The 19,059-nt window shown below is 37.5% G+C and overlaps 2 protein-coding genes and 1 long non-coding RNA gene across 11 annotated transcripts; 2 read left to right on the forward strand and 1 right to left on the reverse strand.

Moving 5' to 3' along the window:
• Positions 1–1,222: 1,222 nt before the first annotated feature.
• LOC126590620 (putative UDP-glucose glucosyltransferase) lies at positions 1,223–18,553 on the reverse strand. 7 transcript variants are annotated; one of them, XM_050256099.1, is made up of 4 exons: positions 17,951–18,553; positions 16,776–17,580; positions 5,294–5,402; positions 3,677–3,783 (listed from the first exon to the last, which is right to left on the reverse strand). In XM_050256099.1, exons 1-3 carry the CDS (start codon positions 18,542–18,544, stop codon positions 5,341–5,343), a joined length of 1,461 nt encoding a protein of 486 aa, XP_050112056.1. In that variant the 5' UTR covers positions 18,545–18,553; the 3' UTR covers positions 3,677–3,783; positions 5,294–5,340. The 7 variants fall into 7 exon arrangements, with proteins under 7 accessions (XP_050112055.1, XP_050112054.1, XP_050112059.1 ...); XM_050256098.1 differs by lacking the exons at positions 5,294–5,402; positions 17,951–18,553 and adding an exon at positions 1,223–1,608 and having other exon boundaries at positions 1,697–3,783; positions 16,776–16,919; XM_050256097.1 differs by lacking the exons at positions 16,776–17,580; positions 17,951–18,553 and adding an exon at positions 1,223–1,608 and having other exon boundaries at positions 1,697–3,783; positions 5,294–5,427.
• On the forward strand, positions 7,748–18,908 carry LOC126590634 (uncharacterized). Its single transcript, XR_007612120.1, has 2 exons — positions 7,748–8,209; positions 18,660–18,908. It is a non-coding gene; the product is annotated as an uncharacterized LOC126590634 (long non-coding RNA).
• LOC126590626 (uncharacterized) lies at positions 12,990–17,905 on the forward strand. Of its 3 annotated transcripts, none has more exons than XR_007612111.1 (13): positions 12,990–13,244; positions 13,367–13,676; positions 13,846–13,942; positions 14,337–14,415; positions 14,828–14,870; positions 14,963–15,074; positions 15,212–15,285; positions 15,416–15,499; positions 15,568–15,627; positions 15,705–15,800; positions 15,889–15,941; positions 16,053–16,180; positions 17,891–17,905. XR_007612111.1 is itself a non-coding variant. In XM_050256109.1 (6 exons), exons 1-6 carry the CDS (start codon positions 13,317–13,319, stop codon positions 15,011–15,013), a joined length of 411 nt encoding a protein of 136 aa, XP_050112066.1. In that variant the 5' UTR covers positions 13,286–13,316; the 3' UTR covers positions 15,014–15,175. The 3 variants fall into 3 exon arrangements, 1 of the variants encoding a protein (XP_050112066.1); XR_007612110.1 differs by having other exon boundaries at positions 13,010–13,244; positions 15,212–15,320; XM_050256109.1 differs by lacking the exons at positions 12,990–13,244; positions 15,212–15,285; positions 15,416–15,499; ... (3 more) ...; positions 16,053–16,180; positions 17,891–17,905 and having other exon boundaries at positions 13,286–13,424; positions 13,586–13,676; positions 13,846–13,884; positions 14,963–15,175.
• Positions 18,909–19,059: the final 151 nt, after the last annotated feature.

Consider the following 19,059-nt stretch of genomic DNA (forward strand, 5'->3'; position numbering starts at 1 on the left):
TATGAATTCCATTTGACTTGTTAATTCGATGAATATAAATAGAGAGGGGTAGTGAGAAGCTAAAAAAATGTGTGACTATCACTTCCCATTTGAGATTTAAAGAGCTAAGGAAGAAAACTGAAGGAAGCAGCCATAAACACTTGTGATTCAGTTATGCAGACACTTGGAATATCTTGAACAAGAAGGTGCTATACCAGAGGATGTTCTGTTTCTTCACCCGACGGTAATGAAGACTATCAGAGTACTGAAGCCGAAATGTGCTATCAAACGGCCTTATTTTTCACTTTTAAAAAGCAGTTTTTTTGCCAAAATTTTCATCTGACATAAGGAGATTGCAGAAAACGAAAAAATGAAAACAATTAACTAAATACATCAACCGAAGAAAATCCAAATAAGAAAGTATAGCACAACACTCTAGATACTAAGCTTTCTCTTCATCTTGACTAGACACATTCTTAACATCACATAGAGATTTTGTGCATTGTCTAGGAATTGGAACTGCGTATATCTGCGGATCTCTTAAACACGGAAGAGCCACAAACTCCGAAAAATCCTGTCCTGAACCCAAGTGAGAAAAAGAAATGAAACCATGGATTTGGATTCCCATTATCTGAATCTTGGCTGTTCTTATCTGCACCTTCACCATCAACTGGTTGGTACTCATTTGGAAGTGGCACACCACGAAGTTTCAAATTCCCCTAGAAGGCAGGTGAATTGAAGCTTGAGAGCTGAGTGCTTGTTGGTATTGGTCCTCTAGACTATCGTATGATACATTTAAAGATGACATGAAATTAAGAATTGCCAATGACGCTGCGATTTTCTTGACAGATGATTCATGGAGAGATCCAGCGTCTCCAAGTTTTTTAGGTTAGATATTTGGTCTGGAATGTAACCGAGTAGTTGTTAGAGATAAGATCCAATGGGTGGAGAAGCTGCAGTTGGCAAATGTCAATACGTATTTTGCCAGTAAAACAATTGTTCGGCAATAATAGTGCTTGCGGCAAGTTCTTCGAAAAATAGTTTTGATGCAAATTAAGAATTTGTACTATCAATGATAAAAATGGGGAGCTCAAGATAATTGTGGTCTGTTTGAGCTTCAGTATGTTCAGATAACAACGTTGGCAGCCTGCAAAGTTCCTTTAGAAATTCGCCTGAAATTCAGTTGAAGTCTATATTCAGATATATGATCTATACTTTTAGGCTTTAGTCACGTGTAAATTTGTCTAATATGTTATGTTATCAAACTTCCATCGTGATTTCATCAGCTGATGATTGATAGTTTGGTCCATAATTTCAGTCTAAAGAGGAGATAAAATAAATAAAACAGCTATTCAACTTACAGTCCGATTATGGAATGAACATCCTACACTCTAATAGATATTTTGCACCAGAGAATTTCTGGCTCAATCGGTACACATTAATATTTCTTCGTCTTCTGGGCAGGGAGCTTTAACTGGAACATTGAAGAGAGAGGTGGTTTGGAAGTTGTCAGGGACCATGAAAGAGTTACTGTTTGCATATTCTGACTGATTTGTACACTCAGTTTCACTATCCGGCTTGCTGCTTTTAACTTCGTCCTTTTGATTTGGGACGTGGCCTTGGGTTTTCCTGTTAACAAGAAGAACAAGACTTAACCACTGTAAACCAAATTGAAAAAAAAAAAAATGAACAAAGAGTCTAGGTTCTAGAACACTACCTTCTAAGCCTTCCCCACTTCACATAGAGCATGAATTGAACATTGTCTAGGAGTTGGAAATATGCGTATCTCCACGTCCTCTTGAGAAGCAAAGGGCAACAGAATCCCAATAACCCCACAAAGAAACCAAGCACGACGGATAACCCAAACCATAGACTTTGATCCTCATCGTTGTCCAAATCCTGCTTGTTCTCATCATCCGTAGTAATGCCATCAGCTGGTTGGCACTCATTTGGAAGTGGTGCGCCACAAAGTTTCAAATTCCCCTCGAAGGCGGACGGATTGAAGCTTTGGAGCTGGGTGCTTGTTGGTATTGGTCCCTCTAGACGATTGTATGATACATTCAAAAGTGACAAGAAATTAAGAACTGCCAATGACGCTGGGATTTCTCCTGACAGATGATTCATGGAGAGATCCACCGTCTCCAAGTTTTTGAGGTTAGATATTGTGTCTGGAATGTTACCGGAGAAGTTGTTAGAGCTAAGATCCAACGCGTGGAGAAGCTGCAGTTGGCCAATGTCAATAGGTATTTTTCCAGTTAAACAATTGTTGTGCAAGAATAGTGCTCGAGGCAAGTTCTTCGAAAAATAGTTTTGATGCAAAGAATTTGTAGCATCAATGATGAATATGGGGAGTTCAAGATAATTGTGGTCTGTTCGAGATTCAGTTTCAGATACCAACATCGGCAGCCTGCAAAGTTCCTTTGGAAATTCGCCTGAAATTCGGTTGGAGTCTATGTTTATATAAAAGAGCCTTGGCAGGGTCCCCAACCAACTAGGAATTAGGCCGGTCATTCTATTGAAAGGCAGATACAAGATCTCTAGCTTCTTGAGCTTCGATAACCAAACAGGTATCTCACCGGTGATCTCACAGTAACTCATACCCAAAATTCGAAGATTTTGGAATCCATAGAAACCAACCATGCCATCATAAGTAGGCATTTCCTCGTGTAGAAAGCTATATCGAACGAGGAGAACAGTGAGACTTTTACAACCCATCAATATCTTGATTGCCCCTGTGATATTGGTCAATTTATTTCCACCAAGGGAGAGAAAGGACAGAGATTTTAGCAAAAGAATCTCAGGTTGTATCTGCCCCTCTAGATCGTTTAAGCTCAATCGAAGTGCTTTCAGGGACTTGCACGAGTAAAGGCTTACTGGCACCATACCAGTGAAGTGATTACTCACAATGTCAAGTTTGCTAAGCTGACTAAGTTTGGAGAAATTAAGCAGGGAGATATCTCCTTCAAAGTTGTTGAATCCCAGATTTAATTCGATAAGCTTTGAGCAGTTTGTCAAGGATGGGGGAAGATAACTGTCTAGAGTGTTGAAGTGAAGGTACACAAGCTGCAATTTGGAGAGCTTACCGATGTTAACAGGAAGTGTGCCACTCAATCCGTTTGTGTTGAGGTCGAGAAGTTGAAGGTTGGTGAGGTTGCCAATTCCCTCACTTATGACTCCATACAATTGGTTCCGGGGAAATGAGATTTCTTGAAGTGTTGTAGCATTATATATGTCACTTGGAAGTAGCCCTGAGAGATTGTTGTTACCAGCACGAAAAATCTGCAGTTTGGAACACTTCCCTAATCCAAGAGGAATGTTGCCACTGAATCTATTGAAGGAAAAATCCAAGACTCTAATGAAGGGAGAAGAATGAGGACAAATAGCGGATGGGATTGACCCTGTTAAAATATTGTTGCTGATATTGAAACTAGTCAAATTCCAAGCGTCTTTGAAGAATGAAGATGAAATTTCGCCATGGAAGCGATTGCAGGACAAATCCAGCATCCGGATATTGCTAGATGGTAGAGAAAATGGTAGTTCTCCATAGAGATGGTTATAGCTCAAATCAAGAATCTCAAGACGATTCAAGGACAAGAAGAATCCGGTTTCAAGTGAACCATAAAGTGAATTGTGAGAGAAATCAAGGTGGGTGAGATGTGTCAGATTTCCGAGTGATGAGGGAAACATACCTCCTTCGAGGCCTTTTGCCGGTAAGCTCAAACGGGTGATCCAACCATAGTGATCGCAGGTGATGCCTTCCCAATGACAGCAATTAACTGAAGTCCAATTTAAAGGAGCGGAAGACTGCAGAGTGAGAGAGAAGGACATGAGAGAGCTGCGTTCGGTTAGATAGCATGCATGGATTGTAGACATAAGGGAAGAAAATAAGAGGATGGAAAGGAAGCCATGACAGCTTAGGTGACCGGGCTGCAGTAACATGCTTCTTCTTGGATTCAGATTACTAACAGGTTGGTTTGTATTTACACACACACACAGATATATATAATGAGAATGAATTCCAAATAAATAATTGAGTTATTTCGAAATCATCAATAAATTTTATATTGAAAAATCAACTTTTTTCATAGTATATGGATATGTTGTTTTATGTATGAAGCTCAACAACCATATGTGGTTCACATCATCCAATTTGTGTTATCTATTTGTTAATCTTGAAATTTTACTACATGAAAAAGAATGTTGATAATAAATCTTTCGTTAATATAAAAAAAAGATTTTGCATCTAAATATATTCTACAATATATTATATATGTACAATTCCTGACGGCTCCCGCGGCCCCGCCACCCGCAATGCATGGCACATATATTATTCTTTTTTCTGCAACGACTTCAAAGTGTTCTTTTATTCTTTAATGTTCGAGTCCTTTCCCAAGAAACTCTATAGAAATAAAATAACAAACCAAAGACTTGAAGAGTTATTTAGGATTAGAAATTTATAGACATGATAAATTAAATAATTTGGTATTTTAGTTTCTAAAAGCTAATACTTAAAGCTAAAATCAAAGTTTTAAGGAGATATTTTATTTCTTAAGTAATTAACTATGTTAATAAATAAGATTAAAGTTAAATAAAATTGGTCATAAATAATCAACTATTTATTTTTTTAATAAAAGATGTACCCATTTTTTTAGGGAACTTTAACGAAAAGCACCTGGTACTGTTCACTTTAACGAAAAACCACATTTTTACACTAAAAAGTCAATCCTGGTACTATTCACTTTACCCTTTATTTTGTCCTTATCATTAAAACTCAAAGTTTTCAAGCCCTTTTCATTAGTTTTCTTTTTTTTTAATATAAAAAGTATCCATTGTTTTTTATATAAAACGTAACACCTTTTTTTGTATGTAAAATGAACCGTATAAAAATTACTAATTTTTTGTATGTAGAATGTCATTAATTTAAGTAATGACAAATCATGGGTTTTATTTAAAAATATTTTATTTTTTACTATTTTCATCCCACAAATCATGGATTTTATTGAAAATCTCATTAATATAAGTAACTACATATATCAAATTTTAATTTAAAATTATAACAACCTACATAGAAATGCATTATTGTATTAATTTCAGGACTTCAATAAAAAAACTAAAAACTAATAAGCTTTCAATCAAAGAACGTTGATAAATAAGAACCACATTCAAAGTCACTCATTAATTATTCTCAAAGCATAACATAAACAATTAATTTATATAAAAAATGACAAACTGAACTATAGTACTAAGACAGAGACATGAAATTCACACAAGCAGTTTGGAAAATGAAACTAGTCTAAAGCAGCACATGTCTTACTAATCTCATCCAGAAAATCTTGAAGATTCTGGTCGGAGGAGCCGCCCTCAGCCACCGCCGATTCCGCTGCCAGCTTCCATTTCAATGCGTTTTGCTTCAATTCTATTGCCTTGTGTCCAACTGTTGCCTCCAACAAACACTTCCCTATCTCGTCTCTCATGCTCAATCTATTCTCAGCCGCCCCACGGCTCAATCTAAGCCCTACACCAAACACATCCACTAAGAACTTTGCATTGGTGACTTGGTCACCCCACTGGGGAAATGTCACAACTGGCACGCCTGAAGTGAGTGCTTCAACTGAAGAGTTCCAGCCACAGTGAGTTACAAAACATGCGATAGATGGGTGAGCTAAAACCTGTTCTTGTGGACTCCATTTCACCACTTTTCCTTTATCTCCAACTTTTTCTAAGAATTTATCAGGTAAAACATGTTCTTCGAATCCACACTCTTTGATGGGTGGCTTCATAACCCATAAAAATGAGACCCCAGAGCTCAATAATCCATGAGCAATCTCATCAACTTGCTCTTGCTTTAAGTACACAATACTACCAAAAGAGATGTATACAACAGATGTTGGAGGCTTGGAATCGAGCCACTCAAGACAATCATCAGCTTTCATTAGGTCTCCACTTATGGTTGTTTGGGGAGGTTTTGGGTTCTTGAATAAGGGGCCAACAGGCTTCACTATGCAGAACTGGGACATGTGCTCGATGACCTCAGGCTCGAGCTCTTGGAACGTGTCTATCAACACATATATTGATTTTGATAACTTCTTGAACTGGCCTAAAATCGCCCTCCCCAAAACCTGAAAATTATTTTGCTAATTATAAGGTATCAACTTTTTTTCCCCTTAGGAGTTAGGACTATATGTGGAAATTCAGACAAGGTACCTTTTCCCAACATAGTAGAAAGAATAACATAAGTTTCAAATTAGCTAGACTAAATACAATGAACAAATGAAACATGGTAGTTCTGTTCTAAAACTTTAGAAACTGTTTTGGTAGTATAAAGTGGGAAATGATTGCTTCCTGGATTGTTTGTCCATCCAAAAGGTACTTCCGTACTTATGATGCTAGACTGCGAAATTTGAACCATGGATCACGTTGATTCTTACCTGAATTTGCGGTATAGACTGACAATCTGCATGAACACAAGTATAAGAGATCATTTCAGTGTATAGTGTACACTCACCTGGAATCGGTCGAAAGGGTGCAAGAAGCTGGGTATCTCATCGTGCTTCAAAATTGGCATACCGGGCAGCTGAACATCCAAATTTGGCTCGGTTTCGGTCGGAAACCACACTGCCTTGCTGTGATAATGGTAATAAGCTGAGAACACAGCACACGACTGAACCCAAAGCGTGGCACGAGGGATCCCAAGCTCAGTGCCAATGTCACAAACCCATGGAATGAATGGGTTGTTCACAAGGCATGAAACTGGACGACCTTCATTGGCATGCCGTTTGATCATCTGGGTTACCAAATCCTTGCCCACAAGTTCAAGCTGTGGCATATAGTAGTCCAAGTCCGTGCGTTTAGGGTCCTGTTCTGGAAGACCATCGTCAAAAAACTCAAACCTGATAAAACCATCGCCGACAGGTGTGGGTTCATCACTGATGCCACTGTTGGCTGCTCTCATCTCTTTGCCAAAGTTTTCAGTGGTGGAGAAGCTGACTAAAAACCCCTTTGCAGCTAGGCGTTTGCCTAATCTGAGCATAGGGTTTATGTGTCCCTGTCCTGGGAAACACACAAGAACCATATGAGCGGGAATAATTTCAGTTCCCATTTTCTTGCTTAGTTTTTCCTCCTCGCATACTTGAAGATGGTTGTCATCCGAATCCTCCAGTAGTCGTAGTGTTCTCCATCAAAGATTGGAGCTTTGAGGTCGCCACCCCCAGATCCTTTCCTCTTCGACTTGTATTGACACTTAGGGTTTCAGCCTTTACCTGAACAACCCCAAAAACAGATTCCACAAAACGCCCAGATTTCAGTGATCAAGAACTAAGCTCTGAGGCCATGATAGTGTTTTATAAAGTTGATGTTTTGTATGATTGTTTTGGAAGGATTTTGGATTCAGAGAATGGTGATGATTGCACAGAAATTCAGAAGGGAATGTCGGCTATGTCAGTCTGCTATTGCAGCAGCTCATAGCACTCATATATATATGGCATCAGTAGGGTTTTAGGTGTGCACAGTCAGCCCTCATTTCCATTAGAGCTAGCTGACAAAAACTTACCTACCCTGATAGTGCAAAGCTAATCTTAGCCCTTCATTGGAGCTTTTAATCTAAGCCTTACACTTGTCAAAAACTATAACTAAAACTAACTAGCCGTTACAATTTAAATAAACTAGCCGTTGGCTCTTTTGTGTTGCTGCTGCATCCCTTCTCGATCAACCCAGAAATGGTTTAGCATCCAACAGGAATATGAATGGGTTGTTCACAAGGCATGAAACTGGACGACCTTCATTGGCATGCCGTTTGATCATCTAGGTTACCAAATCCTTGCCCACAAGTTCAAGCAGTGGCATATAGTAGTCCAAGTCCGTGCGTTTAGGGTCCTGGTCTGGAGGACCATCGTCAAAAAACTCAAACCTGATAAAACCATCGCCGACAGGTGTGGGTTCATCATTGATGCCACCGTTGGTTGCTCTCATCTCTTTGCCAAAGTTTTCAGTGGTGGAGAAGCTGACCAAAATCCCTTTTGCAGCTAGGCGTTTGCCTAATCTGAGCATAGGGTTTATGTGTCCCTGTCCTGGAAAACACACAAGAAACATATGAGTGGGAATAATTTCAGTTCCCATTTTCTTGCTTAGTTTTTCCTCCTCGCATACATGTTATTTGTATATCTCCCTACTCTTGTAAGTTTGTAACTGACCACCTACCATTCTGAGACTTGGTAGGTTACAAATAACGAAGGTTAGTTGACAGAACAAAGTATATGGGCTTAGGGGTGGATTTTTTTGCCAAATTGTCATGCCAACCGAATTGCCAACCGTGCCATACCGATTTTGTGCCAAATTTTTTGTAACAATCGGTAATGGTACGGTATTGTACCGTACCGAAATTTCATGGTACGGTATTGGTAATGGATATCATTACCACGGTATTACCGTACCATACCGAAAATACAATATAATTTATAATTTATAATTTATATAATACATAATTATATAACACATATTTATAATATTCCAATAATTTGAAAATAAAACCCTACTTATATTAGCATTGTTGTTGGTGACTTTGATCTCTTAAAATTGTGGAAATCAAACACAAAAGAGTTCCTAATTCTTTCACAAATAGCCAAAATATCTTTGTAACCCCCACTTCTACTGTTGCTAGTGAAAATGCATTTAGTTTAGGGAGGAGGATTGTGAACCCTTTTAGGGTATCCTTGACTCTTAAAATAATGGAGGCACTAGTGTGTACTAGTGGTTGGCTTAGGGCATGTGAAGTAAACTTCTACAAGGACCAACGGAAGATATGCTTCAATTTTACAAGGAAATAGAAGAAGAGAAAACAAGAAAGATATGCTTTAATTTTTTTAGTAAATTTGTTATTAAATGGTTTTCAACTTTAATTCTTCTTGCTACTAATTAATATGTTTTCTTTGTTTGTAATGTAGGCTTGACACAAACTCAATCTTCTACCAGTTCAATGCCTCATCTAAAAGTTTCGACATCTCAAGCTTGAATAACTGATAAATGAATTCTCCTTTTTGAAGTTTACTTCCAATTTTCATTTGGTTTGAAACTTTAATTTCTATTTGGATTGTTAACTTCTATTTGTTTTAGTTCGTAACTTCTATTTGGATTGTAAGCTTAATTTTCATGATGAATCTTGATACTTCATTTGAATTATTATGTGTGAGAATTGTGAATGATGAATAATAGATGAATTTAATCTATAATGTATGAGATAAAGGTACAAAAAAAAAAAGTTTTGCCCTTGAATTGGGTTAAAAAAACAAAAACATATTTTGTCCCAAAACAAAATGGCAATTACCATTGCCATACCATGCCAACCAAACTTTTGGCAATACCGAACTTCGGTATACCGAAAGTTTGGTACGGTAATGGTAATAGATTTTACCAAATCGAAAGTTTGGTACGGTAATTGGTACAAGGGTTTTGGTACGGTAACCGTACCGAACCCACCCCTATATGGGCTACTCTTTAAGTATGTAATTCACCAATTACTAGGACTCTGAGCAATTAGTTTTGTGGTACGAAAGTTGTTAAGAGATCACATGTGCATATGTACGAAGAAATATTCTACTAAATATACATTTGTATGAAAGTTGTTAAGAGATCACAATGTTTTAGGCCTCACTACTATTTTTGTCCATTTATTTTTTCAGTTTTCAAATAAAATATTCGATTTAATATACATTTGTGACTCAATAAATGGCAACAACTTTCAAATTTTTTATAAATTTTTCCTTAAACATGATGGAAAATATTTAGCAAGAATAAAAAAATTGCATTTTTTCTCAAAAAAATAGTCTAACCATCATGGTTTTTAAGCGGTTTTAAAAAACTGTTCAAAAATCGTCATAAGCTCTATATGTTTTCATCTTCATGCACTGTGATGTTTTGAAAATTCATGTAGAACTTTTCGTTGATATTCTTGAGTATAGAGTATAGTTTCGTTAATGTTTTGGGACCTACTACTATTTGTTTCCATTTATTTTTCAATTTTCAAATAAAATATTCTACTAAATATATATTCGTGGTTCAATAAATGGTAAAACCTCTTTAAATGCCTTACAAAGCATCTCTTAATGACCACATGAAATGTTTTGTGAAAATAAAAAAATTTACATTTTTTTGAAAAATGTGAGCTAACCATCACGATTTTTAGGTTGTTTTGTAGAATTACAAAAATCTATATTTTTTTCACCTGCACCATACCATGAGGTTTTGAAAGTTCATATAAGAATTTTGTTGATATTCCTGTGGATGGAGTCTCATTCCGATAATGTTTTGGGCCCCAATACCATATTTGTCCATTTATTTTTCAATTTTCGGCATAAATACTCTATTAAATATATATTTGTGGCTTACTAAACTGTAAAATCATTTTCAAATGCTTTATAAAGTTTTTCTTAACATGATAGAATATTTCGCAAAAATACAAAATTACATTTTTTCTCAAAAAAATTGGGCCATTTCGATGGGGTTGTCATGTTATAAACTGGTGTGGTTTCTTTTGCACATTTTATGCCATTTGGGTTGTCCTGCACATTTTATGCCATCTGGGATGTCCCAATCCAAGCTCCTATTGTTCGTCTAGAGGAATTTCCGATGGGGACGTTTCCTGGCCGACGAGCACACAGCTCCCCAAGAGATTGGCGCCAGTTGATATTGTCTGTCGGGCTTCTGCTTATTGGCGGGCTGTAAGAGAAGGACAGAGTTAATTCTAAAAGGTGCCTTTGTGGGGCCTTAGGTGTAGGCCTTGAGGCTCACAATCAAAATTAACTTTAGGTGTTCAGGCGTGTCACTGCCATCTTTAGCATGGCAGATGTAAAACAGATGTTTAGTTTAATTGTATATGCCCGAGAGACCAAGTTAGCTATGAAAGGTGCCTTTGTAGGGCCTTAGGTGTAGCCTTTGAGGCTCGCAATCAAAACTTAACCAAGTACTCTAACATATAGTGGTTGTTTCGTTGTTGCAGAAGTATTACAACCATTATACTTTAATCACCCGAGCCCGAAGAGCAGAACGAACCCAGATATGTGCCTTTGTAGGGCCTTAAGTATAGGCCTTGAGGCTTCCCATCAGAGTTAATTCTATACTCAAGTGTTCTGTGGCAATCATAATATAACAGAAGTAAAACTAAGAAATAGGCTAATTACTTGCGCCCCAAGTAACTTCGGACTTTTTGTTATCAAGGATTGTCGTGGATGGGTTAAGTCCACATAAAGTTCTTTTTTATGCCTTGAGACCAAGGACTTTTGATTGATAAATCTTGTATGCCCGAAAGGTTAGAACTTAAATCTGGTCATGCTATGAGTACGGATTCCAACTTTATCTTTTGCATGGTTGGGCACCATTAAACCGACCAGATCCAAGAACCAAGAAGCCTTTTAATCATAAACTTGCTAGAAATAATTTGGATACAGATGGAAGTATACATCATATCATATTACTAGATTTCTGAATGAAAAGACAAAACAAAGAGGGTCGGGCAAGGCTGATCGTCTTGCAACTTCCTCTCTTTGTGATTTACAAAGGGTTTAAGTACTAGAATGGGAGATTGGGATATGAGTTTACAGGAGAGAATCGATACTACAGCAAGATTCAGACAAGGTAGTAGAGCTTTTACAAAAGCTTTCGGTGAAGGTTGATCCTGAAAAGGATGAAGGCTTGGTGTTGACTACAGCTTCGTATGCAAATCTAGCTTGAGTAGAGTTTGTGTATTTGTTTGTTTGATTAAGTGTCCTTATCTCTGATTTCTCTTTCCCTTTTTATAGATGATTTGGCTTGGCTGCCTGCAGCATCGATCTTGCCCGAATGCGGCTGAATGGTAGTGACTCATCAGCTTTTTTATTGTACTGCCACTGTAAAGTACTTTTGGGATGATTAGCTGGCTAGTCTATATCACTTGACTTCTAGGTAGGTGAGCAAGTGGCTCAAGTGATCTGCACTTAGTCGGGAAAAAGGCTTCTTCTGCTTTCTGGGCTTTGGCTGAGCCTTGGGCTCCCTTCCTTCTATACCTTCTTCTGGGCTAACTTCCTTTTGAGCCCAAAGTACCAATTTTAACCCAAACACCTATTACCCGACAAAAGTTAAATAGGGTTGGAAGAAAGTCGGACTCTATCAATTATATTCATCAAATAATGTGTCAATGGAAGAAAAACTTTAGTAGAAATGTACTTAAGACAACTTTCATATTGAATGTGACAAACATACATAGATTTACATTTTTATAATTATTCTAACAATAACGTAACCAAGATGTTCTATCTGAAAGTGAAAAAGAACTAAAGGACATATATTATGATGATTCATTTAGAAATAAATATTTTGTGGTTAACCAACCAAAGATTGGAGTCGAATCAAGCTTTGGGGTTCATTTTCATAGACCCCGCAATCGAACACCTAAAAGGTCACGTTCACCTAGGGATATTATTATATTCTACTCACATACACATTACAACAAAAAAAACAAAAAACAAAAAACAGGTGTTTTTGCCTAAGTTAAATGCACTTTCTCAACCAATCTACTATGCCTAGCTTCTCTCACAAGTAAATGATTGAAATAAATATTTGGTAAATTACAAAAAAAATGTTGCCATCAAAGTTTGTTGAAGTATAAACTATTGCAAGTATAGCACAACAATCACTACAAGATAAGGCTAAGCAGAATAACAAACAAACTCAGGTGACAACAATTGAGTAGCTCTTGCAAGTGACCCTCTACCACAGTAGTAATGGGGACGATGCAATTCATGAGGGCTTGGGGTAGTTGCTTATTGCCATGTTCCAACGAAACCTACAGCTCAAAATCTGCAAACCTCAATTACGCATAGGCTATTAGTTCTTTATTATTATTCATAATCAACACTATCTCAATTAGGCATAGGCTATTAATTCGTTATTGTTATTCATTAGACCATCTCCAACCCTTGGTTTAAAATCTAAAATTTTAGCCTAGAAAATTTAGGTTGAATCTCTATGATGATTCAATCTTTTCTGGAATGGGTGTTCTCAAGCAGCTGTCATCTTTGCATACAACTTCCTTGCTGCTGCGTTGGGGCGACGATCTGAAGTGAAAGGCCTCAAATTTATAGAGCTTGGTGGTATGAAAGGGGGCTGTGAAATTTTATCTACTTACCATTTTTTCTAGGGTTTATGAAATGGGTTTGATGGAAGGGAAGCCGATTGCTCTGCAGTTGGTTGCGCCTCTGATTGTTTGCTTTCTGCTGGGTGCATGCGATTCACATAGGGTGAGTAAGAAAGTATGATGCTCAAGTTGTTTCAATTTTTTAATTTTTTTCTATGTAATTTGAACTGTTAAGATGTTTTACATTGTGGATTCACTTATAGAAGCTGCACTCTCATTGTTTAGGTGTATAAGGAGTCGATTCGCAGGCATTTGGTTGCTTCTGGAACTGAAGAAAGTAAAGGTGTGAGTAACCCTTTTCAGCTCAAGGTAGAAAAAGAATAGTGTTGTTGGGAAAGAGGAGGAAAAGAAGCAAAAGAGTCATACGGAGCTCGACTTTGGATTGTCAGCTGCTAAATGATTTGTTATATTATTCAATTGTAATTTTTTATTTTTCCTTATCAGTTATCGTTTGAAAGAGGTAAAAAGGGAAAGGGACACGGGAAGAGGACAAAAAGAGAACAAAAGAATGGTTTCTGCTATTTCAATGCTTTAGGTAAGAAAAAATTGGTATGCTCTCTTATAGTAGAAGGAAGCTGTTTTTTTTTTCTTTTTTTTTTTTTTTGTTGTAAAAATTTTAGTTTTTGTTCATTTTTTTTCTCAAAGGAAATCAGCTGATAGCAGTATTGCCAATTAGTTATAGAAGCTATATATTTTGTATGCAGAAATTCAAAGCATGCAGAGATCTCGAGTCGAAAACAGAGGCACCCATACCTTTTTGTTCGATTTTGGCTTTGCTCTTATCTCTGTTTTCAATTTTGGGTAGGATTTTGTGCTTTACAATTGCGTTTGATGTGAAATTTTTGAAGCAGCTAAATCTCATTCGGATCAGTTTGATTGATTGTTTATTTAGGGTTTGTTCTGTTTTGCTTGGTAGGTTTAAATTGATATGCATTTATATTTGATATCGAGTTGATTAATTTTTTATTAGTTGTAAATCATATTAGTTGTAGATCATGAAACAATTTCATATTTGCTTTAAAAGAATAGGCCTCATTCAATGAGATTTGGATTCATGAGTTATAGCCATCTGAGATAGGCAAGAGTGTTTGCATTCTTTAGAAAAATTTAGGAGCTACAAAACTATGCTTTAAATTTGAGTTATGTGATTACTATTTTTGTTCTTCATCTTACTAAAATTTTGGTAAATTTTCAGCAACTCTTGCACAGCGAAATGACTCCCACCACCCAACAAATGCAACTGCTGCAATTTCAATTGTAGTTCTTGAAGAAAGGTAAAGCTGCAACCTTTCTGTACAAAGTCTTGGATTTTTATGTGGGGGACTATCTCGACTCCTCTCTCACTTTCCTGCTGAAAAAACCAACCCAGTAGAAATTTTTCCAGTTCTTTCTCTTAAAAACTACAAATCACAACTGCCAAACTCCAAAAAAAAAAAAAAAAAAAATCTCGAATTCGAAAAGCCATTTGCTTTTCCTTGCATTTGGGTTTTGCTTCGATTCCTACGTTGTCCAAAACTTTGCCGGCTGTAGTGGAGGGGTTTGGTCATTCGTTCTTAAAGTTTTTGAGTTCCATATGTTATATTTGTGATAACTGGGTATTTTCCGATATGGGTTGCTGTTTTTCAATCCGTTAAGTCCAGATTATTTTGCGTTTGTTTATGTCTGATTTGCACCGATTTTGGTCAGTCACAGATTTACCAACAGTTCCGGCGGTCCTGTTATTTTTTGGGTAAGTTTTTTCTCTTTTCCTGGCTTGACAACTCCTTGGTTGGTGTTAAAGTAAAATATGTTTGTAATTTTTTCGAATGTTTGGAACATTAGAGTTGCAACAAGAGATCAGTGATGTGGTCGAATCAGTGGCTGAGCGTCTGAAAACTTTGAGCCGCAAGCACAAGCATGGACTTCCATCCTGTTCAGCATACACTACTTCTGGGTTGGTTTCTCTGAGGTTTCCTTTAATGATGTTGTTGGAATACAAGACGATTACTATTTCAAAGGAGAAGAAATACTACTTCTTAGATTATATGTATTTGTTTAAGCAGCAAGTTGATAAGGGTTTTTTTGTACCAGTAGGAACTAACGTGGGGGACATAAGTTTGTGGGAAGTTAGTTCGAGGGAGAAATTGCTGTCGAGAAGTTTTCAGGTATGGGATATCGGAGCGAGTTAATGATGCTGAAGGTATGTTCCCTTATCAACCGAGTCATTATACAGACGACATTTACATTTAATGTCACTGGAATCATCTTAACCGATTTGATTCTAATGACACTCAGGCAACTCTGATCAAGGATCCATGTGTCTCAGTAAAGCGTATATTATGAGCCCGATGGTACTCTATTTGGAAAGTTCTCGATTTGGTAAGCTTGAATACGATCCACGGTAGCTTTTTCTAGAAAACTTTAAGTGCAATTGTTCTTTCAAACAGGAGTTGCATATCCAATTATACGCTTATTTTGGTGGGAATGAGATTCACCAGCATTTGGAGGTAGGTTCTGCATCTTCTACCTTTTCAGTATATTTCATTTTGCTGTTCTCGCTTCTAATACTTCTATAAATTTCTAGATTGATGCTCATGCTGGTAGTGTTAATGATTTGGCGTTCTGCAACCCGGCTATGCAACTTTGTGCCCTACCTTGCGGTGATGGTAAGGCCATTAAGGTTGGTTTTGAAGAAGTGGTGATATAATAGGTCATAAAAAACACGATAAACTTATACATCGATTTGTGTTTTATGCGTACTTTCGAAGGTCATGATGCTCCCGTGCATTCTGTGTGCCCTCATAACAAGGAAAATGTCCATGTAAGGACTTCGCTTTCTCATTTTTTTAATCCCTTGATTTGTCTCTCTTCATTTGCCATCTATGAATTATTTAGTCTGTTTTGAAACTCAGCTTATGCCTTTGTGTTTCAGTTTTTCTTTTCAACATCAGTAAATGGAAAAATAAAAGCATGGCTATACGACAATATGGGATACCGGCTGGATTACGATGCTCCTGGTCACTCATCCACAACAATGGCCTATGGTGCAGATGGTAAAAGGTTGGTATACCACTCCTTTCTAATGTTAATAGTCCAATTTTTTTTTGATATGGTATTAATCTTATATGACACAATCTTTTGTATATTTGAGGCATAATTTTTCATAAAATTTGTAATCCCGCAGCAACGCGCGGGTACTATTTTCTAGTGTTTGTCCTATAAGTGAACTTTAGGGGAAAAAAGAATTTGGCTTGACTATGTTAGTTTTCTCGTTTGATTACGAGAAGGTTTTTTTTTTAAGGTAATTATTACTAGATTGAAGTTAGTTGACAAATGGATTGATGATTAGCTGATTCTATGGCTAGTTGACAATAAGAAATTAACTTGGCTCCTCAATATATGTAACTACAACAGTATTATAACATTTACCAAATGCCATGACACTATTTTTCCTGATTCACAATGCTGTTAATATTTCAAATTATCAAACACTTAACTACTAAATCTAGTTTTCAATGAATTATTCTCAAAGCATAGCATAAACAATTAATTTATACAAAAAGCTACAACAATACCGAACTATAGTACTAGGAGAGACGAAATTCACAGAAGCAGTATGGAAAATGAAAATTACTCTAAGCAGCACATGTCTTACTAATCTCATCCAGAAAATCTTGAAGATTCTGGTCGGAGGAGCAGCCCTCAGCCACCGCCGCTTCCGCTGCCAGCTTCCATTTCAATGCGTTTTGCTTCAATTCTATTGCCCTCTGTCCAACTGTTGCCTCCAACAAACACTTCCCCACCTCGTCTCTCATGCTCAATCTATTCTCAGCCGCCCCACGGCTCAATCTAAGCCCTACACCAAACACATCCACTAAGAACTTTGCATTGGTGACTTGGTCACCCCACTGAGGAAATGTCACAACTGGCACGCCTGAAGTGAGTGCTTCAACTGAAGAGTTCCAGCCACAGTGAGTTACAAAACATGCGACAGATGGGTGACCTAAAACCTGTTCTTGTGGACTCCATTTCACCACTTTTCCTTTATCCCCAACTTTTTCCAAGAACTTATCAGGTAAAACATGTTCTTCGAATCCATACTCTTTGATGGCTGGCTTCATAACCCATAAAAATGATACCCCAGAGCTCAATAATCCATGAGCAATCTCATCAACTTGCTCTTGCTTTAAGTACACAATACTACCAAAAGAGATGTATACAACAGATGTTGGAGGCTTGGAATCGAGCCACTCGAGACAATCATCAGCTTTAATTAGGTCTCCACTTATGGTTGTTTTGGGAGGTTTTGGGTTCTTGAATAAGGGGCCAACGGGCTTCACCATGCAGAACTGGGACATGTGCTCGATGACCTCTGGCTCGAGCTCTTGGAACGTGTCTATCAACACATACATTGATTTTGATAACCTCTTGAACTGGCCTAAAATCGCCCTCCCGAAAACCTGAAAAATATTTGCTAATTCTAAGGTATCAACTTTTTTTCCCCTTAGGTCTATGTGGAAATTCATACAGGGTACCTTTTCCCAACATAGTAGAAAGAATAACATAAGTTTCAAATTAGCTAGACTAAATACTATGAACAAATGAAACATGGTAGTTCTGTTCTAAAACTTTAGAAACTGTTTTGGTAGCATATAAAGTGGGAAATGATCGCTTCCTTGACTGTTTATCCATGCAAAAGGTACTTATGATGCTAGACTGTGGAATTTGAACCATTGATCAAGTTGATTCTTGCCTAAATTTGTGGTATAGACTGACAATCTGCATGAACACAAGTATAAGAGATCATTTCCGTGTATAGTGTACGCTCACCTGAAATTGGTCGGAAGGGTGCAAGAAGCTGGGTATCTCATCGTGCTTCAAAAGCGGCATACTTGGCAGCTGAACATCCAAATTTGGCTCGGTTTCCGTCGGAAATGGCACTGTCTTGCTGTGATAATGGTAATAAGCCGAGAGCACAGCACACGACTGAACCCAAAGCGTGGCACAAGGGATTCCAAGCTCAGTGCCAATGTCACAAACCCACGGAATGAATGGGTTGTTCACAAGGCATGAAACTGGACGACCTTCATTGGCATGCCGTTTGATCATCTGGGTTACCAAATCCTTGCCCACAAGTTCAAGCAGTGGCATGTAGTAGTCGAAGTCCGTGCGTTTAGGGTCCTGTTCTGGAAGACCATCGTCAAAAAACTCAAACCTGATAAAACCGTCGCCCACAGGTGTGGGTTCATCACTGATGCCACTGTTGGCTGCTCTCATCTCCTTGCCAAAGTTTTCAGTGGTGGAGAAGCTGACCAAAAACCCCTTTGCAGCTAGGCGTTTGCCTAATCTGAGCATAGGGTTTATGTGTCCCTGTCCTGGAAAACACACAAGAAACATATGAGTAGGAATAATTTCAGTTCCCATTTTCTTGCTTAGTTTTTCCTCCTCGCATACATGTTATTTATAGATCTCCCTGCTCTTGTAAGTTTGTAACTGACCACCTACCATTCTGAGACTTGGTAGGTTACGAATAACGAAGGTTAGTTGACAGGACAAAGTATATGGCCTACTCTTATAAGTATGTAATTCACCACTTACTAGGACTCTGAGAAATTAGTTTTGTGGTACGAAAGTTGTTAAGAGATCACATATGCATATGTACAAAGAAATGAAGTCCATTTGTTTGTTGCGAATGAGTATTCAAACTAGAAGTCCAGATGAGAAGATCATTGGAAATTCAATGCCTGAGGGCGAAATGAGAAACAAATACTACATTTTTTCCTTGCAATACTTACATCCACAACCTGGATTAGCTTATTCCAATCCCAACAATTTTTGTCCATTTATTTTTCAGTTTTTGTCTTAATTATTCCATTAAAAATACATTTGGGGCTCAACAAATAGTAAAATATCTTTCAATTGCCTTAAAAGGTTACTGT

This window comes from Malus sylvestris, chromosome 11 (assembly GCF_916048215.2).
Source record: "Malus sylvestris chromosome 11, drMalSylv7.2, whole genome shotgun sequence".
In the NCBI taxonomy this organism is placed as follows: domain Eukaryota; kingdom Viridiplantae; phylum Streptophyta; class Magnoliopsida; order Rosales; family Rosaceae; genus Malus; species Malus sylvestris.